The sequence below is a fragment of the Oncorhynchus nerka genome, linkage group LG9b, assembly GCF_034236695.1.
Source record: "Oncorhynchus nerka isolate Pitt River linkage group LG9b, Oner_Uvic_2.0, whole genome shotgun sequence".
In the NCBI taxonomy this organism is placed as follows: Eukaryota; Metazoa; Chordata; class Actinopteri; order Salmoniformes; family Salmonidae; genus Oncorhynchus; species Oncorhynchus nerka.
In genome coordinates, this window is record NC_088424.1 from 18,349,671 (window position 1) to 18,363,418 (window position 13,748).

A 13,748-nucleotide genomic window follows, 5' to 3' on the forward strand; every position below is an offset into this window, starting at 1 on the left:
TTGGAAGGTGAACCTTCGCCCCTATCTGAGAACCTGATCCAGAGGGCTTAGGACTTCATCAAGGATCTCTCTGTACTTTGCTCTGTTCATCTTTCCCTCAATCCTGACTAGTCTCCCAGTCCCTGCCACTAAAAAACATCCCCACAACATGATGCTGCCACCACCATGCCTCACCGTAGGGATGGTGCCAGGTTTCCTCCAGATGTGATGCTTGGCATTCTGGCAAAGAATTTAATATTGGTTTCATCAGACCAGATAATATTGTTTCTCATGGTCTGAGAGTCTTTAGGTGCCTTTTGGCAAACTTCAAGCTGGCTGTCATGTGCCTTTTTACTGAAGTTTGGCTTCCATCTGGCAACTCTACAATAAAGGCCTGTTTGGTGGAGTGCTGCATAGATGGTTGTCCTTCTGGAAGGTTCTCCCATCTCCACAGAGGAACTCTGGAGCTCTGTCAGAGTGACCATCGGGTTCTTGTTCACCTCCCTGACCACAAGGCCCTTCTCCCCTGATTGCTCAGTTCGGCCTGGTGGCCAGCTCTAGGAAGGGTCTTGGTGGTTCCAAACTCTTTCCATTTAAGAATGATGGAGGCCACTGTGTTCTTGGGTACCTTTTGCTCTGACATGCACTGTCAAGTATTGGACCTTATATAGACAGGTGTGTGCCTTTCCAAATCTTGTCCAATCAATTGAATTTACCACAGGTGGACTCCAATCAAGTTGTAGAAACATCTCAAGGATGATCAATGGAAACCGGATGCATCTGAGCTCAATTTCGAGTCTCCTAGCAAAGGGTCTGAATACTTATGTAAATAAGGTATTTCTGTTTTTATATACATTTGCTAAAAAATAAACTTTTCGCCTTGTCATTATGTGGTTTTCTGTGTCGATGGACAAGGATTTTTTATTTATTTAATCCATGTTAGAATAAGGCTGTAATGTAGCAAAATGTTGAAAAAGTGAAGGGGTCTGAATACTTAACAAATGCACTGTATAACTCCCCCTGCGTATGGTTGTAGCCAACTCCCCTGCATGTTTATTAATGCACAATAGAACAAAAAGTGAATCCGCACACTGGTGTATAAAGATCCCAAACTGGGGTTTCTTAAGGTCAAGTTGTTCACCAATGCACTAGCCTGGTTCTTGTTTGACGTCAGACAGAGGGGTCCCTCTATCTATATGGTGAGAAAGTGGGCATCAGGGAGTGGCTGCCAGTGTTGTTCTCCAGATCTGTGTAATCTGTCGTGTCAGTGGGTATTTATACTCCCTCTGGTCCCTATGTCACTGCATTCAGACACAGGAGACTCTAAATATAACCACTGCGGCCGGTTGTCCGCACTGTTTGAAGTGGTGCAGGCTGGGAGCAGGGACAATTCACAGCCGGTCAGCTGGCGTGCTGGAGGAGAGTTCAGTGCTGAGCCAACAGAAAGGCAATGCTTGTGTCCCAAATTGCATCTTATTCCCTTTTTATAGGATATCACATTTGACCAGGGGCCATAGGGCTCTGGTCAAAGTAGTGCACTAAATAGGGAATAGGGTGCCATTTAGGAGGATACACACTTTCACTAGCCAGGGGAGGGTTACTCATCAGTCCTGCCGGTAACCAACCACGGGCCATGAAGCAAACTCAGAGAAGCCTCTCTGGAGCTGCCAAGAGAACAGGCGATTTACCCGAAATCGTAGCTTTTAACAGAGTTTCTCTGTCTATTTATGACACACAGAATATCTGCAGTAGCGCCATGGCTGAAGCAAGTTGATAGTGGAAGAGTATTCCTCTTTTTTTAATCGTGTTCAGTTTAATGCATGGTTTGTTACCCTGGTTTCCATTATAGTTTAATGGCGTAGTACAGTATACACAACCACACTAATATGACAGTGAATAGTTGCCAGGCAGGAAGGAGATATTACAGCCTTGTGTGTACAGTTTTGAGCTCAGGGGATGAGGTTAATGGCCTGGCTGTCTCGTGTGTAGAGCCCCTGGCTGGGGCTCATAACATGTCGTGATGAGACTTCCTCTTCTCCAAGCTATTTAGCTCACTGAGGATGATGAGGGAATCTGGGTATCTAGACGAAGAATTGCGAAAGTTAATCTCATGTTGCGGCGCAATACTCTCGGTTGAGTCAGTTCGCTGTGCAGTAATGCATGGTTATATTCCAACCGTCTCTTATTGCTACAGAGCACTGTCGTGGTTTAATGATACGACCCAGGCTACATCCCAAATGGCACCCTATTCCCTTTATCATGCACTACTTTTGAGCAGAGTTCCGATGGGCACTGTTCTAAAGTAGTGTACTGTAAAGGGAACAGGGTTCCATTTGGAACAGACGCTCTTGTCACATGTTCTTAGCCAGCCCAATGTTTTCCCTCTTTTTACGTACAACTATTTACTGTTTAGATCTCGGAGGTCTGAATCTGACTTGGTGTGTTAGCGTGTGCTGCCATAATTGACTATAATTTCGTGTTCCACTTAACTTCTTATGCTCTTTTCTTCGTAATGGCTGTATCGTAGAAATAAGAGGTTGGTTGTTGTAAATGGTTTGTTTGCTTCCATGATTGCTCACCATTTTGTCATTTTCTGTCCTCACTGTAATGACTCTGTAAGAACCTTTTGATGAATGACTCGGTAATAACACTTGACTCTCCTCTTGGCCAATTGGAACCCAGGCCCTGGATCAAGACCATGGTTGCATCCCAAATGGCACCCTATTCCCTATTTAGTGCACTACTGTCCAGGGCCTACAGGTCTCCCATAGGACTCAATAGAAGTGCACTATATAGGGAATTAAGTACCATTTGGGACAAAATGGATAACAACCTTGAATATACCGGAGGTCACTGATTTTTCTCCTGTCTTGTTTCCTCCGTCTGAAGTTTTTGTCAGTAACCTGGTTATACCCCTCTTCCTTTACTCCCTCTCCATCCTAATGTTATGTAGGTGTGGATATTGCAGGGGTTCGGTAAAAGCAACAAAAAAAACACATTTCCGTCTTGTGTGGAGTATTTATTTTCCTTCTAATAACCCTCTGCCTCTACTCCTGGTGTCTTCCTCCCCAGGCCCTGGACGGGTTCTTCTTTGTGGTGAACATGGAGGGGAACATTGTGTTTGTGTCCGAGAACGTGACCCAGTACCTGCTGTATAACCAGGAGGAGCTGATGAACACCAGCGTCTACAGCGTCCTGCACGTAGGCGACCACGCGGAGTTCATCAAGAACCTGCTGCCCAAGTCCCTGGGTGAGTTACGCTACAGCTACTATATCTATGCATCCCCGTTTTAATGTGCTTTCACAACCATCCACAGAGAGAGGAAGGTTGTCAATGGAAGGGAACATTGGTAGCAGTAGTTTTTAAAAAGTCTTAAAGGGATTGCTCACCCAAGTATTAACGTTTGGGTGAATGATCCCTTTTAAGGAGATTTTCACACGGCCGTTAATGATTTTCAGTCAGCAGTGAATGAGTCAATCTGAACTGGAAAGGGCTTTGAGTGACAATGGGGACAGTAAGTTGATCATTTTGACCTTTGACCCCTGACCCCCAGTGAACAGCAGGGCACCGCGGTCCAGTGAGAACCCCAACAGGAATAGTCACACGTTTAACTGCCGCATGTTGGTCAACCCCCACGGGCCTGAGGAGGGGGGCGTGCAGGAGCCCAAGGACCAGGAGGTGCAGCAGAAATACGAGACCATGCAGTGTTTCGCCGTGTCCGAGCCAAAGTCCATCAAAGAGGAGGGAGAAGGTACATGAATGTCTGTCTTCCAATAAGGGGTTAATGCTGAACTCTTGGAATGAGGTCTTCTCAGTTAATTTCACAAAATCTTCCAACATGGAACATTAATGTTTCTGTCAGATGTTCCCTTGCACTTCAATAGAACTTCACTCTTAACGAGTTTTTCTAATATTGGAGGTATTTCCAAAGAGCATCTGGGCTTAGGCTTGGACATAAATCACAAACCTGGGTCACATTCATTAGTGCCAAACGTTTTGCAACCAAAAACAAGCGTTCCTTATTGGCTATTCGTGTAGTCCCTTCCCTATTTGGCCTGTTTGTTTACGTTCGTTCCTAGTAAATATGACCTTGTGTGGTCGGGTGTCTTCTCCTCTCCTCAGTTCGTCTCCATCTCTCCAGTGTCCTGTCCTCCTTTTAAGATTCCTGTCATCCGTCAGACACATCCTCAGAGAGGACCATGGGACGTCTAATTAGTGGCTGCCACTTTCTCCATTCCCCCAGAGCTCCCAGGGAAATATATTTCTAATGTCTAATTTTAGTACCGCCATCCATATGCTGCCACTTCCCAGATATTCAGTCACATTTTTCTCTTGACATTGAAACCACACCAGAGCTGCAAATGCAATGGAGACGCGTCACTAATGAAAACCTGTTGATGGGGACTGAGGACGGTAGCTAGGAAATTTGAGGCAGGGTGTGAACTGAACATCGACATGTTGTTTCACCCACCACCTCCAACCAAGACAAGACCATGTCGAACTTGAGCTCCAATGTAAAGCGTTTAATTTTTTTTTTTTCTTTCCTCCTCCTCGTCTAGATTTCCAGTCTTGTCTGATCTGTGTGGCACGAAGGGTGCCAATCAAAGAGAGGCCCATGCTCCCGACATATGAGAGCTTTACCACCAGGCAGGATCTCCAAGGTATGGTACAGCTACAGGACAGGACTACTACAGTGTTCATATGTATTACTCTCATCGACCCTTGATGTCAAATTAAATCAAAGTTTATTTGTCACGTGCGCCAAATACAACAGGTGTAGACCTTACAGTGAAATGCTTACTTACAGGCTCTAACCAATGGTGTGAAAAAAAGAAAGAAAAGGTGTGTGTGTGTGTGTGTGTGTGTGTAGGTAAGTAAAGAAATAAAACTACAGTAAAAAGACATTTGAAAAAAGAGTAGCAAGGCTATATACAGAAACTGGTTAGTCGGGCTGATTGAGGTAGTATGTACATTTAGGTATCGTTAAAGTGACTATGCATATATGATGAACAGAGAGTAGCAGAAGCGTAAAAAGAGGGGTTGGCGGGTGGTGGGACACAATGCAGATAGCCCGGTTAGCCAATGTGTGGGTCCGGATGAGGCATCCGGCTCTTCGGCCTCTGTGTCGCTTCCTTTTGCGAATAATTGGGATGTCTGCCCTGTGGGGTGTTTGGAGAATATCGTGTGAGTCCTGCTTGTTGTTGTTGAAGAAATCTTAGTCTAATCCGAGGTGAGTGATCGCTGTCCTGATATCCAGAAGCTCTTTTCTTCCGTAAGATACGGTTGCAGAAACATTATGTACAAAATCATTTACAAATATCGCAAAAAAACAACACATAACAGCACAATTGGTTAGGAGACCATAAAACGGAGGCCATCTCCTCCGGTGCCATGGGTTGGTTCTCAAAAAGGGGCTTCATCATTCAATGTTGTGTTTGAAATGTACATTGCTTGCTGTTTGGGGTTTGGGCCAGGTAACTGGAAAGCACTTTGTGATAACTGCTGATGTAAAAAGTGCTTTATAAAGTTGTTTGATCGACTGAAGCTTGGTGAACTAACTGTCAGCATTGTAATCGTAGGTAAGATCACATCGCTGGACACCAGTCTGTTGAGAGCCTCCATGAAGCCAGGCTGGGAGGACCTGGTCAGGAGGTGCATTCAGAGATTCCACCTGCAGAACGACGGGGAGATGTCCTTTGCAAAAAAGCATCAGCAAGAAGGTACAATGCATAGAAATCCTAGAATATACAAGAGTATTATTTGTTCTATAAATGATATTCTGAGTTGCAATGTTTCACTGGATCTGGAGGAGTCCTCCAAAATTGAAAGCACGTGTCAGTAAATCTCTTTCATGTTTCATATTCTCTCTTTCTCTCTCCAGTCCTGAGACAGGGCCATGCGTTCAGCCCTCTGTATCGCTTCTCCCTCTCCGACGGTACCATCGTGTCAGCGCAGACCAAGAGCAAGCTAGCGCGCTCCCCTGCCACCAATGAACCACAGCTCTACATGTCCCTCCACATCCTCCAGAGGTACACACCCACCCGACCCCCTCCTTTCTCTAGTTCAATCCCCATTCAGAGCCACTCTTTGGACCACAGCAGTCGTAGACATGGATCCTGGCCCGTTCTACTGACTAATTCTATAGGTGCAGCCACTCCATGGAGGCTCAGTTCATCTCTTGCCATAGATAATATGATGTGCCCCACCTCTTAAACAGTCAGGGGCTGTGCCCCAAATGGCTCCCTATTCTGGATCCCTATTGTTGTATAGGGGCTACTTTTGACGAGAGCCAAATGGAATGCACTACAAAGTAGTGCACGATAAAGGGAATAGGCTGCTATTTCAGAAGCAAACCCCAGTGTTTCACCCGTTTTAACGTGCGGCCCCCGGGGCAGAGCTCGACAAGAACAGGAAACAACAGGACTGTTGTTGAGAATGAGTGGATCAACTGCAAACGTAGCTTTTTCTTGGTGTATTCTCTAACTCATAATGTAGCTTCAGTGACGTGCACAGTGAGTCCTTTGTGTTTTTAACTGTGCCTGGAGCTGCTAAAGCTTTTTCGGTACATACCGCATTAGAGCTGTCGTTTATAGACCAGACTGGTGTTTGGGTTTGCTCTGTTGAGTACACAGTGTCTCATAGGACTGAACTTTAGTTATCTCCAACATGTTTTATCATCAGTATCCATCATAGAAGAAGTACTGTCTGAAGGGGAAAAGTTGACAACGGTTGTCATTCCATTAACGAATGCCATTTTTTTAATGCTACTCTAGTTCAGCCGGAATGACATATCAGCTTCCTTTAGTATGTCTGCGTCCCAAATGGCACCCTATTCCCTTTATAGGGCACTACTTTTGAACATGGCTCTGGTCAAAAATAGTGCACTATAAAGGGAATACGGTGCCATTTGAGACAGCCTATATATTTTTTTTATGCCTTAAAGCTGTGTCTGTGTGTTTGGCCCTCTTCCAGGGAGCAGACGATCTGTGGGATGAACCCGGACATGTCTGGGCAGGGACAGGGGATGGGGAAGCAGCCAATGAACACCATGTCCTCGCTGACCCCTCCCAGTGTGGTTGGGCCGTCCTCTGGGCTAGGGGTCCAGGGCCAGGACACAATGGTCAGCAGCAATACCAACATGGCCACCATGGGGGGCCTGCAGGGTGGACGTTACGGATGCCATGGGACTATGAACCGCATCCCCACTCCTCAGGGTGGCAGTAACTATGCACTCAAGATTGGGATGAACAGCCCGTCGCAGGGAAGCCCCAGTGTGACCTCTCAGGGGGGTCAGGGTGGTGGTGGTGGTACCATGCTATCTCCACGCCACCGCCAGAGCCCCAGTGTGGCAGGTAGCCCCCGGGTTCCTCCCCCAGGACCCTTCTCCCCGACGGGCAGCCTTCACTCTCCGCCAGGGGGGTGTAACAGCACAGCGGTGGGGAACAGCTACACTGGTAACAGCTCCCTCAACGCACTTCAGGCCCTCAGCGAATGCCACAGGGTCTCCCAGGCGCAGTCCTCAGGGTCACCTGACAGAAAGCCAAGCAACCTGCTGCAGATGCAGAGTCCCCCTGGTAGTGGTGGAGCCAGCAGCAGGAACAACTCCAGGCAGCTGGCCAACCGCAACAGCACGTCTGAGAGAGAGATGGAGATGTTTGGAGTGTACGGAGAGCAGTCCCAGCCAGACGGGGAGGAGAGGGAGGACGGGGAGCAAAGGGAGTCGAAAGACGGCACCCCCGAGCCCTTCATAGGAGGAGGGCCGGGAGGAGAGCTGACTGACGCCCAGAACAGGCTCCTCAACAGCAAGGGCCACACCAAGCTCCTGCAGCTGCTCACCAACAAGTCAGAGCACATGGAACCCTGCTCGCCCCACGGGGGAGGTGACCCCAACTGTAAGGACCCTGGGTTGGGGCCGGGGGGCCACAACAACCACTCCTCCTCGCTGAAGGAGAAACACAAGATCCTCCACAGACTCCTCCAGAACAGCACGTCCCCGGTGGAGCTGGCCAAGCTGACGGCTGAGGCCACGGGGAAGGACCTGGGTCAGGACCAAGGAGGACCAGACAGCATGGCTGCCAGCGTGGCTGAGATGGCCACCAAGCAGGAGCCCATCAGCCCCAAGAAGAAGGACAACGCACTGCTGCGCTACTTGCTGGACAAAGACGACAACACCATGCAGGAGAAAGGCATCAAGATGGAGCCAGGGACCGAGATGAAGCTGGCCAACGTGAAGACGGAGAAGCATGACCCGGGATACAACATGGCAGATCAGGTCAGTACAGCAGCAATGTGTATGGTCATGATACACTGGCTACGCCCTATTCCCTCTATTGGCCCTGGTCATTCCCTCTATTGGTCCTGGTGCGCTATATAAGGAAAAGGGTGCCATTTAAGACACAACCACTGATAGTCTGTGAAGTAAGCCATACAATGCAGCCTCCTGGGGGTTGTCCTAGATTTCTTGTACTTTATTACATAGTACCTAGTGAGTTTCTAACTAGGGAATCTGTTGCTCTGCCAGACATTTAATATGAGGATTTGTTTGTTGTTGAGAGATCTCTTAGCCGTTGCCAAAAGCCAAGTTGATCTCCTTGTGAAATCCAAGGACCGGTCCTGAGAACTAGCTGGCTAGTGAGTGAGGCACACAGGCTGGCCCGGCGTCTGTCTTCAATTGACTCTGGCAGAGTGTGGGGGCTCTGAAATACAACATATTGCCAGGGGTAGTGGAGGGAGAATCCAGTAGTGTTTAGTGCTGGCTGGCTGTTTGGCACGCATTGGTGGCCTGCTCCTCTGGCTCGTCCTGGTCTAAACATCACCCGGAAGGCACAGGTGACTACAGACCGCTTAGCAGCCAGTGTTTATACCGCCAGCTCTCTGTGCTTCCTGTAGGGTGTGTGTGAAGAGGATGATCAGGTTGTCGTCAGTGTGTTCAGGGGTCACGAGATAGATGGAGCGGGGGCTAGCAGGCACACCGTGGGAAGAGGAAGTAAGAACTAAAAGCCTTTAATTAGATGTAAGCCGTCTGGCTACACGTCTCCCCTACAGGGACTATAGACATTCAGTTCAGAGGAGAATATTGGGCATAAAGACCAATCTGATATTTTTTTTAAGGGTCATTTCTACAAATGCAATCTGTCAACACAATAGCGTTTAGCATAGCGACAACCTGTTAGCTGGGGTCCCTACAGCAGTGTTTTCTAGCTCTGGTCCTCCAGTACCTCAACACATTTTCATTATAGCCCTGGACAAGCACCCCTGATTCAACTAATCATCAAGCCCTCAATGAGTTGAGGTGAGGTGTGTTTGTCTGTGGCTCCAACTAAAAGTTGTACTGTTTGAGGTACTGGAGGACCAGGGTTGGGAAACACTGGCCTACAGGGAGGCATCACTGTCTGTGTTAGCCAACAGCCAACTCCCTCTGCAGAGTGGAGCGGAGTAGCCTTACATCATACATGACCTCATTAGTGCAGTCTGCTATTTATATCCTCCCCTCTATTCACCGGCCTGCCTGTATGAAAGGGCCTTGCGCAGGAAAGATTCCATTCCCATCTATAGGCCTCTCCCTCCCTTCACTGAAAAATGGAGCTCATTCTCAGTGATGCATACAGTAAGTAGGTTAGGCTAGCTATGCACAGGCTTTCTTGATTAGAAAGGGATCTGGAAAAAAATGTAATGAGTGTTCAGACAGTTTATTCCTGTTCTAGAAAATATATACCATTTATGTTCCATAATATCTATATATATTATTTATGTACATAGTGATCAGACACGGTCTCCCACATACCACTATCCTACTCTGCTACCAGAGGCTGTTCTAATGTGTACATATAACTTGTATGTATTTGTCTGTGTGCATGGATATGCATGCAGTCTAGTGAGCTGGAAGACATCTTGGATGATCTGCAGTGTAGCCAGCAGCAGCAGCTCTTCTCAGGCCAGCACCACCAGCAGCAGTCCAGACCCGTGTCTCTGCCCGCCAACGTAGACAAGCAGTCCATTATCAACGACATCCTGCAGATGACCGAGAACAACAGCAGTCCCACGGGCACCAACACCCAGCAGAAGGCCTTCCCAGGCATGGGCCCAGGACGTGAGTTAACCACACCTCTGCTCTTATCTGTCCCAGGTTACGTTCCAAATGGCACCTTATTACCTATGGGTCCTGGTCAAGTAGTGCGCTCACTGTATAGAGAATAGGGTGCCGTTTGGGAAGTAACCCCCAGAAGCCCTTAACCACAGATCTGAGATCAGCTTACCCTCCCCAAATATATCACAAAGAATGTATGACCGTGTCAGCGGTTTGTTAGGGGCGACCTCTACCTACTTTGTCTTACGTTTGATATGGGAAAAAATGGTTTATAGTTTAGTGAGATGATTATGTAACTTTTTCTCTCTTGTGCTCCCAGACTTCAATGGTCCCAGGATGGGCCAGCCAGGACGAGTGCCCCCTGTCCGCAGTATGTCCCTGGATCAGTCCAACATGTCTACCAATGGTTCTCCCCGGCCCTTCCCTCTTCCCAGGAACAGCAGCCCCTACTCTGTCATGCAGCAGCAAGCCATGATGGGAAACCACGGGATGCTGCAGAGCCAGGCTAACATGGGCAACGCAGGCGAGTTGTCTTGTCTTCTTTACCACTTCATGTTATTATTGGATCAGTCTCAAATGGCTTCCTATTCCCTATATAGTGCACTACATTTTGATTAGGGTCCATTTACAGTGTTTCGAAGTGATCCTTGCTCAGCTTACAGTCTGTCCTCTCCTGTCTCCCTGTCCTAGGCATGCCCCGGGCTGGCATGCAGCAGGGTTGGGGTCCTCAGGGGCCAATGGGCCAGGCTCTGCAGCAGAGAATGGGGCCTGATGGTCGCATGGTGCCCAATGTCTCTGCTGGAGTCCCCATGAGGCCCAGCAACCAGCAGCCTGGACCCAGACAGATGGTCTCCATGCATATGACGGGAAATGGTGAGTGCTGCTGCCGTCCCTGTTTCTCCACACACACACACCTTGCGCCCGTTTCGCCTAACACACACACACACACACCTTGCCCCCGTTTCGCCTAACACACACACACACACACACCTTGCCCCCGTTTCGCCTAACACACACACACACACACACACACACACCTTGCCTCTGTTTCCATCTAGAGCCCTATGAAGGCTATATTTGACCTTATTCTAAATCTTTTCAAAATGTCTGTTGAAAAATCAGAGATGGAGATGGCTGGTCCTCCCTACCCAGGGCAGCAGGCACCGCCCAATCAGACTGCCCCGTGGCCTGACCGCATGATATCTGTAGACCGTGGACTTTATGACAACCAGAACAGGTAACTAGCTACACACAGTGCAGACAAGGGTTGAATATTTCCCCCGTTATTTTACAGATGTTTCATCCTGAGAATATATCACTTTTCTTTTGGCTAACCCGGTATTTCCCGCCAAAACCGGAAGTGTCATTCAAGTGCATTATAAGGCATATATATAGGCCTATGTCTGGATTTGATCTAAAATTCTAACCTGATGAGCCATACATTAAATAAACGTTTGAGCCCTACATTAAAAAAAATGTAATGAGCCCAAGCCCAAATGATTTTGCTGTTATTCAATACATATATGATATAGGCTACTGCACATTACGCACGACAGAAAAACATAAAAACCCATAATGTAGCTAGCTATATGCTCTCTTGGGTAAATAAATGAAACTAGCTTCATTAGGCTAATCTCGTTGAGTGTGAACTGGATACTGTATAGGATTATATGGACTGGAATTACGCACATTGTTCAAACCTTGATACAGCAGAAGAGAACAAGTGGTTCTGGTGCAGCACACGCAACGTACAAAGTTATAGGCTAGCGAATTTGATTTTAATATTGAAATATAATAGGGCCTATTTGTAATAATTAGTTGTCTGACGCATATATGCACCTTTCATAATATTTCCCCTCATTTTATTAGCCTGCATACCTCTCTCTCTCTCTCTATTGTTGCTTCATTCCTTCCTCACTTTCAACAGTTAAATGAAATGTTTAGTTGTCCTCGTCTTCATCATTCTCCTGACGCAAAAGGCTTTCACTTCTCTTCACGAAGATTGAATGGTTATGGGTCTGAATAAATAACTGCTATATCCTACCGCTCACGCTTCTATCAAACCAGCTTCAAACAACAGTTCTATTGGCTGCTGTATTTAACATTCAGCAAACAAGGGCTTGCGTCCCTCTTCGAGTAGTCTATTGGTAAAAATGTCCAGCAAGCTATTCTAGTCTAGCTTTTCCTGCATGGGACTCGAGCTAAGGAGCGTTATTTTAAGGAAAGAGGCCACCAGAACACGGGTGCATCCGTATTTGCGCAAGAGACGGAGATGCTTATTATGCATAACCCATCATTCATTAGCTAAATATGAGGCTAAGACTCCATTGAATTCATTACCTGAAAGATTTAGGCCAGACCATCCATATATAGGCCTATCGATCTTGAACAGGTTGATCTATTTTGGATGCAATTCGACTGGCATTGATTGCGAGAGAGAGAGAGAGAAAGACAGTGCTCGCGCTTGCACTGATTTTAAAGCAACGCTATTCGAGTGATAGGCTGTTTTAAAACTCTGCAGCTGCAATAAAATATATATAAACTGTCTTTACAATAATTAAAAATAAGGTAACCCCCGAAAGCCAGGTGGAGACGTGTAAAGACGCACATTCGGTCTTTATATTACTATATCAGAGGCTATGCTGCAGCAAAACCCATGATGAGATGATAGGGCTACATGCATTGTGAACTGCGGTCCATACTGAGCTGGGCTGTCTGTCCCCGTTGACGATTCATCACGCAAGAAGAAGGCCATATAGAAGCTAGATTTAGACATCACATATAATTTAACAGTTGCATTCCATTTAACGTCATGCGGTTCAGATAAGTAATTTATTATAATTGACCGGTTTCTCAGTTATTTATCCTGGGAAAAGGGCGGTAAATCTCTGCAACCGGGTTCCAGCCGTTCAGTCCTAGTGGAGACCTCTTCTCTCGGTGACAGCACAACACACCTCACACGTCTCTAATGTCTGACACTCTTGAAAATTGTGCACTATATAGGTAATAAGGTGCCATTTCGGATGCAATGAACTGTCACATTCTGAACCTACTCTGGTTGTTCACTCACCAGATAATGAGAACATCCCAGACAAGTTGGAACATGTTACTGTATGCTTGTGTCCTGAGTGCACAGTCAGTGGCTGTTGAGTTTGAAAGTTGTATGGTATGCACACAATGGTGTCTGTCTGATGAGAAGCAGATGATTCTCACCGTAGTGACCTCCTCTGGCCACACGGCCCTCATCTGTCTGACCTCGATCTCTAACCTCCGACCTTGTGTTGTGGCATGTCGTGTTCTTGCACTTAACACCCACACTTTGTAAAAAGGGTCTACTTGCGATAACTGAAATGTCTTTTTTTTTTTCCTACTGAACTTAGTCTGGATCAGAGTATCTGCTGAATGAACTAAATGCAATGAAATGTGTTCCTCACAGACAGGTGTATGGTAACCTCCAGGAGGAGGCGCTGTGTCCCCCCTCGCGGCCTGGGGAGGGGCCCTTGGATGGGGAAGCCCTGCTCAGCCAGCTCTACTCAGTGCTGAAAGACTTTGACGGCCTGGAGGAGATTGACCGCGCCCTGGGAATCCCTACTCTGGTCAGTCAGTTAATCTCTATTAGCCACTGTAATCTGCATAGGCCACAAAGGTACGAGAGAGCTCATCTCCTATCTTTTCAATTGC

At 47.1% G+C, this 13,748-nt stretch overlaps 1 protein-coding gene across 5 annotated transcripts in view; it reads left to right on the forward strand.

The window, feature by feature from the left end:
* The window catches only part of LOC115114835 (nuclear receptor coactivator 2), a 79,685-nt gene that overhangs the window by 37,658 nt on the left and 28,279 nt on the right, over positions 1-13,748 (forward strand). For all 5 annotated transcript variants that reach the window (XM_065013390.1, XM_065013393.1, XM_065013392.1 and 2 more), the window contains exons 5-15: positions 3,052-3,229; positions 3,534-3,731; positions 4,540-4,641; positions 5,560-5,700; positions 5,862-6,009; positions 6,953-8,252; positions 9,851-10,070; positions 10,387-10,590; positions 10,758-10,940; positions 11,190-11,304; positions 13,504-13,663. In XM_065013390.1, coding sequence (XP_064869462.1) covers positions 3,052-3,229; positions 3,534-3,731; positions 4,540-4,641; positions 5,560-5,700; positions 5,862-6,009; positions 6,953-8,252; positions 9,851-10,070; positions 10,387-10,590; positions 10,758-10,940; positions 11,190-11,304; positions 13,504-13,663 — 2,949 coding nt within the window. The remainder of the gene's footprint in view (positions 1-3,051; positions 3,230-3,533; positions 3,732-4,539; positions 4,642-5,559; positions 5,701-5,861; positions 6,010-6,952; positions 8,253-9,850; positions 10,071-10,386; positions 10,591-10,757; positions 10,941-11,189; positions 11,305-13,503; positions 13,664-13,748) is intronic.